Source organism: Simochromis diagramma, unplaced genomic scaffold, assembly GCF_900408965.1.
Source record: "Simochromis diagramma unplaced genomic scaffold, fSimDia1.1 OVJJ01000585.1, whole genome shotgun sequence".
Taxonomy (NCBI): domain Eukaryota; kingdom Metazoa; phylum Chordata; class Actinopteri; order Cichliformes; family Cichlidae; genus Simochromis; species Simochromis diagramma.
The window spans coordinates 2,881,620-2,891,092 of record NW_024387398.1 but is presented as its reverse complement, the minus strand read 5'-3'; the positions used below and the strand labels follow the sequence as shown (position 1 = coordinate 2,891,092).

At 40.0% G+C, this 9,473-nt stretch overlaps 1 protein-coding gene across 1 annotated transcript; it reads left to right on the top strand.

Moving 5' to 3' along the window:
* Window positions 1-5,534: 5,534 nt before the first annotated feature.
* On the top strand, window positions 5,535-7,715 carry LOC120720666. The gene is made up of 6 exons (XM_040010434.1): window positions 5,535-5,845; window positions 5,957-6,283; window positions 6,483-6,827; window positions 6,918-7,043; window positions 7,170-7,225; window positions 7,312-7,715. The coding sequence occupies exons 1-6, from the start codon at window positions 5,803-5,805 to the stop codon at window positions 7,444-7,446; spliced, it is 1,032 nt and encodes a 343-aa protein (XP_039866368.1). The 5' UTR covers window positions 5,535-5,802; the 3' UTR covers window positions 7,447-7,715.
* The last annotated feature ends 1,758 nt before the right edge of the window (window positions 7,716-9,473 follow it).

Here is a 9,473-nt window from a genome sequence, read left to right as displayed (position 1 = left end):
TTCAATTGATTGTCTTGGTTTATAACTGACATTATTGTTGCATTCTAATATAGAATCTTACAAGAAAGACGCAAAATTGTATTTCATTATGCTTTATTAGCTGCTTCGGTGTAAAACAAATCAACAATGCAAAAAAACAACAACAAAACAACCTACTGGAAAACAGTTATTCATGACTTGATTGCTTCAATACAACCCTTGGGCACATATATGCGGGATGTTTCGTGGCTGTTTTGATATCGCTCTCTCTCTTAACCAATCAAATCTGGCTGTGGTAGCAGCTTTAAACTCGGTATGACCCAGGTTGATAGAGGGGCCCAGTCTGGATCGCATTCCAGCATTTTGTAGGCTGGTTTTCCTACAAAACACAACAAACATTAGCTCGCAAAGCCACAGTGAACAAAGCAGCATAGCACAACGAATTCAATTCAAATCAATATAACACTTATTTGTAACCTACATCAACTATTATGTTATGATAAATTACGTAACAACTACAACAGAAGACTTACCTTTGTGGAAATGCTTGGAGCAGACTAACATGTGAGCTTGAGTGTTCTGAGATGTTATATTTGGTCTTCGAATGGCTGCAATCCAGGCCATCCGTCAGCTTTTTGTTGGCTTGAACAATTTCTCTTCCACGACGTAATCCGATAAAAAACGATCTCTTTACCCGTCGGCTTCCCGTGGCTGTCATGCGACCGGCTATTGCAGTTAATAATACAACAGCTTCTTGTCATTTTTTGTGTTTCTTTTTGTGTGATAGTTTTCATGTGAAAGCCTGCGTGCGCTAGTACCGCTTGCCACGTGTTCCCAGAATCCTTTGCGGTTTTACCCCAGAATGACGTCACATTTTCAATCTCTATAGGAGGTTTCTAATTTTCTACCTATTTTCTACATATGTGTTTAATGTGGATGTTGGAGGACATACACAGATCAAAAATGACTCCTCAAACTATTACTGGAGAGCAAGCTAATGTAATCCAAAATAAGCATCTGGTTCGACACATTTAGAAGTAGGAAATTGGAGATCTTCCAGTGACACAAGGTGGGATACTAGGGACAGAGTGAGATGGAGGCAGATGATCTGATGTGCTGACCCCGAAAGGTACTTTACTTACAATAAAATAACACAAAATGTTAATGTTTGTGGGGGTTTTGTCTTTAACCTGTATGTTTTAAGCTGTAAGCTTTGTATTTTGAACACATCTCAGTCACATTGTGTGTTGCATTAAAATGAATAAAAAGTTACTCACTTAAATCTTGTTAAATGAACTATTTTACACAAAAAAGTTAAATAATAAAAACAAGCCAGGATGAAAACAAATTGTATTCCTTAAGCCAGAGACAGTCCTGAAGGTTTTCAGCTATAAGTCTGACGCGTTCCTGGTGGGTGATTGGATCCGCCAGGGCTGTTTGTTGTCATCAATTCTATTCGTAATTTTTATAGACAAAATTTCTAGGCGTAGTGAAGTGGTGAAAGGCTTTCACTTGCGTGGTCTCAGAGTCTCATCTCTGCTTTTCACGGATGATGTGGTTCTGTTGGCTTTAGCAGGTGATGGCCTCCAGCTCACTTTGGAATGGTTCACAGCCAAATGTGAAGCAGTGGGAATGAGAATCAACACCTCCACATCTGAGGCCATGGTCCTTGGGAGAGTGCCCACTCCGGGTCAGGGACGAGTTCTTGCCCCAAGTGGAAGAGTTTAGGTGTCTCTGGGTTTTGTTCACGAGTGATGGGAAAAGGGAGCCGGAAGTGGACAGACGGATTGGTGCTGCGGCTGCCATCATGCGGACGCTGTACCGGTCTGTTGTGCTGAAGAGAGAGCTGAGTGTAAATGCAAACCTCTCAACTTACCGGTCGATCTATGTCCCTACCCTCACCTATGGTCACGAACTGTGGGTAGTGACTGAAAAAACGAGATTGTGGATACAAGCGGCAGAAATGGGCTTCCTCTGAAGGGTGGCTGGTCTCTCCCTTAGGGATAGGGTGAGAAGTTCGGCCATCTGGGAGGGGCTCAGAGTAGAGCCGCTGCTCCTTTACATCGAAAGGAGCCAGTTGAGGTGGTTCGGGCATCTAACAAGGATGCCCGAACCACCAGGCAATATGTTTGAGCCTGTAAGGCCCATTTGTAACATCCTGTGTCCTGTATAGTATGTTCTATGGAGAGTTTTTATTGTATGGGTAATAAGTTAAGTTATAAGAACCAGAAGTTACGAAATTAAGATTTTAAGACTGCCTTGTGTGTCAAACATAAAGATAAGATAAGATAACTTCATTGTCATTGCACAGTCATACACAGTACAATAGTACAAACGTGGAAAACTGTCCCACGTCAGGACTACATACAACACTACACAACACAACACAACACAACACAGTAAGTAATAAAAATAAGAATAAGTGTATGTTTATTGCACAGTGTTATTGTTGCACATTATTATTATTATTATTATTATTATTATTATTATTGTACCTTGTTATAAATATGAATATTATTATTGTTATTCTTGTTACCCCCCAAAAAGTCCAGGGAGGTAGCCAAACAGGTCAGGTGTTAGCATTGATTTAGGGCTATTGCCGTGTTGTAAAAGCTGTCCTTGAGTCTGAAGCACCTTTTTGTGTGCTGTGGTGCAGCTGGACCCATACAGAGATGCAGTATGTCAGCACACTTTGTTTTTCTGGTTTTTTTGCCTGTCCCGTTTGGTTTTTTAGCCATCAGAATTGATGTCTGAAAGCTAACAAAGATACCCAATGGATTTACTATGCCAAGTGGATCATCACGGCCTTGCTGTTTTGGTCCATTTGATCGATCTTTGTTGTTATAGTTTATTTTATTTTATTTTCAGTTGTTACAGACGGGACAGACATGGCTGGCGGATAGGAAAGGGAGAAAGAAAGATGACGGAACAGTAAAACAGAGGGGAAGGGGAACAGTGAGAAAGGACCCTTAAAATGAAAAAAAATCTCCCAGATCACCTGTTGAGAGAAAAAAAAAAGAAAAGAGAGAGCAACATAATAAACACAGCACCATCACATTAATCTAGCTAACAGTAAATAATAGTAAATACTAAATATTGAATGTTGTTGTGCAGCACACAGGACCGACAGCGTACAATGTGCTTTGAGGTAGCAGCCAACAAAGGTGTAGTTTGTGTCTGTGTACACCTGCGTGGATCAGAGCGCTTGTATTCAAAAGGTTTCTCCACGTAATGATCTGCTAGAGCGTGTGGGGATCCATAGCCCCATAGCCCAGGGCATGAAGCAGGCATGGAGGAGATCCAGGACCCTGACGTCCAGAGACCCCAGAGTGCGAGAGCCCAAGGATGACCATCGGAGGGGCATCCGTACCACCCTCCTGGGAAGAGCTGAGGAGAGCTCCAGGCGAGGGGTCACCTAGCAGCCACCGAGCAGACGTCAGAGGGGGCTGCAGTGGCATGCCCGCAGGCTCTGCCGGTAGCCAGCTGTGCCAGAGTGAACCGAGCCAGAGGCCGGAGGCCTGACGGCCCCCCACACCCCGGGAGAGGCCCGACCGAGCCACGGGTGCCAGCCCCCACCATGCAGCCACCGGGAGTGAGCCGGTACATACCTGAGGGCCCAGCCCCTGGCACCAAGAACCACCAATGCACCGACACCTGAGGGCATCAGCCACCGGCAGGAAGTGTGGTGAGGGGGGATAGGCCTCCATACTTTGGAGGGCCTGAGATGTTCCCAGAGAGGTGGAGTCTGAGATCCGACCTGACATATAGACACAGACAAAGAGGCACACACAGACACAAACGTGCATTTCCACGCTCGTGCACACATATACAAATACTCAGCACTCACCAAACGTAAAGACAGACACAAATGGACATTGTACACCCAGTCACACTCCCCAAACATACTCTATACCCCACGTCCAGGTACCCTCATCCCCAGAGGAAGAAATTGCACCTAGACCCAGGAGATGTTACCCTTTTCCCCAGGGTGGAGACAAGCAGACCACCCCAGCCCTGCAGCAGCATTCTAGTTGTGACCATGGACCATGCGGCCTGCTAGCTCAATAGCCGAGTCCGGAATTATGGCTGCAGCCAAGTCTCTGTGAGTAGTACAATGCTGCTGTCCCGCACACACTTCTTGACTGCAGTCTGTAATCTAAGTTCATCTATTTTGTTGTTTATGGATCCGACGTTGGAGAGGAAGATACTTGTAAGCTTAAATGGTTGTTTCTTTAGCCGTGCTAGCGGGCTAACCCTGCAGCCACACTTTTGCCTCCTTTGTTTACGTTTCCTCTTTGGGAAGAACCAACCATGGCGACCCTGGAGTTCTTGTTATGTCCTCCGGAATGCCGTGGAAGTGGTGATAGTCTGATGTAATGTTCCTTGCACAGCGTAATCCCAAACTCAACTGTAAGTAGAATCTACTCGATGTATAGTAGTAAAAAACACCCACACATATACACGTAGAAAAAGTAAAAAACAAAGCACCGAACGTGAGAAGCAGTGAGTCGCTCTGTCTGTACGCTATCTTGCCCAGGGCCCCAGCATCGACACAGCACAGACATCTATCTGGCCCATGCTAAAGCCTTGCAAAATGTGAACTTCTGCTCCATCATGGCCCTTCACACTACACCAGTGAGTGTGAAGTAATTAGCTAATCGATAAACAACTAAATGACATAAAAAGTTCTTGTTGTTTTAGTATCTTCTACAGAAATTTCTGAAAAAGAGACATTTTATGTCAATTATGTTAATTTGTCCACATTTTATTTTATTTGGTAACGTTGTAACACCAGGTGCCCTTCTTGATGCAGCCCATCCATTTTTCCGGCATTGGGAGTAGCATGTGACCATCTTAGGCTGGGTTTGTGTCTCCTCCCTAGTCTCGAATCAATGATTAGAATATGTGAAGTATTTTATCTTTTTGTGATTTGTAAACCATAAACCATAAATATGCTACTTTTTTTTGTCCACTGCAGTTTTCACACTTCCATAGTGAATTGCAAGAAAACCAAATAGCAGGATATCTCTTGCTGGAAATATGTTTAGCCCACTAAGAAGCTCTGAGATTCAATAAACGATCTGTCATCAGAAAATGGCACTAAGTAATTTGTACAAGCTGTAGTTAAGACCAAGTTAAGTTTTAGAATTCAGGAACTTCTAATGGCTGTATGCATAAATGCATGCAACATTTATCGAAGTGTTTTCACTTTTAGGTAAGGCAGAGCACCTAAACCAGATAAACCTAGAAAACGAACTTTCTAAGATGTTTTTATTATTGTACAACTGTCAACTTGAGCTGACGTCATGACTTAACCTAGTTTTGCTGAATAAAGTTAACCACGCAGGAAATGAAAACTTTAGTAATCTATAAGTGAAAGCAAACTTTGATTTTTTTGTATTTCCTTTTTCTTTTTGTCTTTGCAAGTGGAAATAATCAAGGAATGAATCCAGAAACACTTAAATCAAAATTGACAGTAGCGGGAACAAAAGACTAGTAAAATCATTTGGAAAATTTGCTGACAGATTAAAGCAGAACATGAATATTGGATAGGAAAACTAAAATAACTATAAATGAGCACCTAACATTTTTTGGGAAAGAAATTTACTTCATCAATGAAATAATGTGCAAATGAATAAGGAAGATGTGATTTACTCCTCAGAAGCCTGGAAGAGAGCAATGTGACAGGAAGTGCCCTTGAATCTATATTCTGTGATAACCAATCAGATTCATCTGACACATGTGACATAAAAGGTTTGTGCTAAAATACCTCCTACACTGACTGAAATACCTACAAGCTCCCTAAAAAGCGATGTTGTCAAGATGATTGTGATATGGGTCGCACTGCTTGCTATTCATCAAGCATGTAAGTGTTTTTATATTCTGGGTGTTTTTTCCATACATGTATGCTGTTAGCATGGTGGTTTTCTGTATTATTGTGACTTAATGGTTTAGATTTTGTTTTGTTTTAAATTAGACACACTTATTCCAGTAACTACAGTTCAACTCGGTGAACCTGCAACTTTGCTGTGTGACCTGCCTAAGACCGTGTACAGCCGTAGAGTCGACTGGTACAAGCAGAGTCCTGGGCACACTCTGCAAAGGATTTGGACAGTGAAGGACTCTGCAGCACCTGCCTTTGCACCAGAGTTCAACAACTCAAAATCGGATGTTAAGTATGACAAGAATTTGAGCAAACTGACCATTTTGAGGACAAACCAAGAGGACGAGGGAATGTATCACTGCGGATTCACAGAGTGGCTCCAAGATACCAAATGGACTGCGACATATTTGTTAGTAAAAGGTAATAATGTGATTCTTCTATAAAAGTTTGCTTCAAAAGCTAAAATTGAATACTACAGAAAATAATTTATGAATGAGCATGTTTTGAAAACATTACATTTACATGTAAGATACGTTTGGTCTATATTTTTGAAAACTCAAACTATTTGTCTTTTAGTTTATTTTATAATCACATTTATTAATATATTTATATTACACAGGAAACCCCCAGAGAACATCGAACTATTCTGTTGTTCAAAAGAAGATAGCCCCTCCAGGAGGCTCAGTCACTCTTCATTGTTCACTCCTCTCTAATTTTGATAACAAGACATGTTCCGGAGGTCTAAGTATGTTCTGGTTTAGAGAAGGATCAAATCCATCTCATCCTAGCATCATCTACACTGATGGAAACAGACATCATGAATGTGGGAGTAACTCTGCGACTCAGCAGAGTTGTGTTTATCAGTTCAATAAAAGTATTAGCTCCTCAGAAGAAGGGACTTACTATTGTGCTGTGGCCACATGTGGGAAGATATTGTTTGGAAAAGGAACTAAATTGCAAATAGGTATGATTTTATTTATAAAAATAAACCATGGCATATAGGATTCCTTGTGTTTGTCAAAATTACTAGTTGTTTCTCTTATTGGTTTTCTAGAGCAAAGAAGAGGTTCTGAATTTTCTGCACTGGTGATGACATTAGCCTGCTTGGTCATTTCTGTGATTGTCAATATTATTTTGATCTGTTGCCGAAGCCCAAGAGCATCATGCGAACAATTTAAAAGTAAGTGTTGTTGTAGGAGCACTAAAGTTTTCCTTTAATGTGAGAAAAACTAAATACTCCTTTAATTTAAAATTCTAAATCAGACAAAATAGATAATATTCCTATTTTTGTCACCGTAACACACAGAGAAAAGCTCTTCACAAGCAAGGCAAAGTGATTTATGCCAAACAGTGGACAACAGTGTAAGTACTATGACCAAATCTTTTTTTTTTTTTACTTTATTAAAATGATTCTATGAGGTAAAAAAATTTTTTATTATTTTGTATAGGCTGAAAGTGGACATGATCTAAACTATGCTGCTCTACACTTCTCTGGAAGGAAAGCTACATCTACAAGAGGAAAGAAGAAGAATGAACTGGAAACTGAAGAAAGTGCTTATTCTCAAGTTAAATGCAAAATGTAAAAGTGTATCTATGAGTGTCTGTGGGCTGGTTTATAGTAATCTTTTTCTAAAAGTAAACTAATATAAAAACTGAAAACATGATGTTTCCTGCTTGTTTGTCCTAATTATTTATGTATAATATTATGATTTATTAAATGAGTGGTATGATGTAGTATATTATGGTGATTTCATCACACTGATTGTGAATTACTTCAAATTAACCCTTTAAGACCTACCATAGAACCAAGTCCGCCAGAGCTTATATTATTTTTTTACATGCTGTAGAGCCATTTTTGGGAGCATTTCAAGTTGCTATACATCAATACAACTGTTATAGCCCATATTTTAATAATATGTATGCATTAAGTGCATAGTAACTACATAAATTGCAAAAAAGTGTAATAAACTAAAAAAAAATTGAAAATCATTTTTGTTTTTTTTCTTTACATATATTTCTACTTGGGGAAATTTAAGAGGTTTATCCCTCAAAACTTTAAATACAAAAAAGTTGCAAAAAATAGTTTACAACAACAGGAAATTTATTTTGAGTGTCTTCATAGTTTTATTTTTGAGATACTCCAATTTTTATATACTGCAGGAAAAAAGAAAAACAATCCTATGATGCAAACTTGCAAAGAAAACAGCAGGTGCATCAAAATAAACTATTTTAAGCAGTGCAATTTGAATTCTAAGCATCCCAGAAACTATTCAGAAAAGCATAAAGTCAAACATGACTTATAAAAACACCAGTATAGGCTTTTAAGGCCTACAAATAAAAAAACTACATTTTCCGCGAAAATGACGTCACGTCCAGTTTCGGGCAGGTAATGGCGGACATGCGATCGTTCGCGCTGATGTCTGTTTCAATGTGGGAAGTGTTACGAACAGCTGATCGGATTGGCAAAGCGTGTTTCTGGAATATTATGTTTTTGTTCCTGCAAGCGCTTTTTATGCAATATTTGCAAAGCTATATGTGGAAGGAAACCGTGACCGAGGACAAGCTGATGGCATAAGATGTAAGTACAACTCCTCCGGTTTTATATGCAAAAAAAATTATTGCGCTAGCTTACACGGTTCTGGTTCTACGGGGATTTAAAAATAGTTACGCAAAACGGAGCGTGCCCGCTCCGACTGGCTTTAAAGGGTTAATAGTTGCTGTGGTTGATTCACCTCAGCCTTCACATTCCCATGATAGCACTAGCTGTTTTTATGTCAGCCATCACACCTAACACCATCCGCTCACCCAGGAGTACGGTGTACATTTTAGGACATCGTCAGGTATCAGAAAAAAAATTGTCAGGTGTCAGTTGTCAAAAAAAAAATTGTCAGGTGTCAGACAAAAAATTGTCAGGTGTCAGTTGTCAAAAAAAAAGTTGTCAGGTATCAGAAAAAAAATTGTCAGGTGTCAGAAAAAAAATTGTCAGGTGTCAGAAAAAAAGTTGTCAGGTGTCAGAAAAAAAGTTGTCAGGTGTCAGTTGTCAAAAAAAAAAGAGTCAGGTATCAGAAAAAAAATTGTCAGGTGTCAGAAAAAAAATTGTCAGGTGTCAGAAAAAAAGTTGTCAGGTGTCAGAAAAAAAGTTGTCAGGTGTCAGAAAAAAAGTTGTCAGGTATCAGAACACAAGGTACCAGAGAGAAAATCTTCCTGCAGGTGGCGCTGTTGTCATGTCCCACCCGAATTGATTTCCAAATACGTCATCAACGTGTGACCGTGGGAGAGCGTAAGGTCATTGACCTCACCGGAGTTTTACCGTGGTTCAGGCTCCTAACGACACAAGGTAAGTTTAACTTTTTCTCCCTTTTGTTCATATTTTTGCCACAGTTGTGTTATATTAAGTTGCAGTTATGTTGTGAAAGTTACATATCAGAGACGGAAAGCCAGTTTTGTACGAAACCAAATCAGTACTATTTTTGTCTGGCTAATTCATTCTAGCTAGCGACAGTGGTGAAACGTGATTCAAATTTAAACTGTTCAGTAATTGTTTTGTATACATTTCAGCAAATGGACAAGCTGAAAGCTCATGAGCAGCCTGCATCCTTTCTGTCGCTCT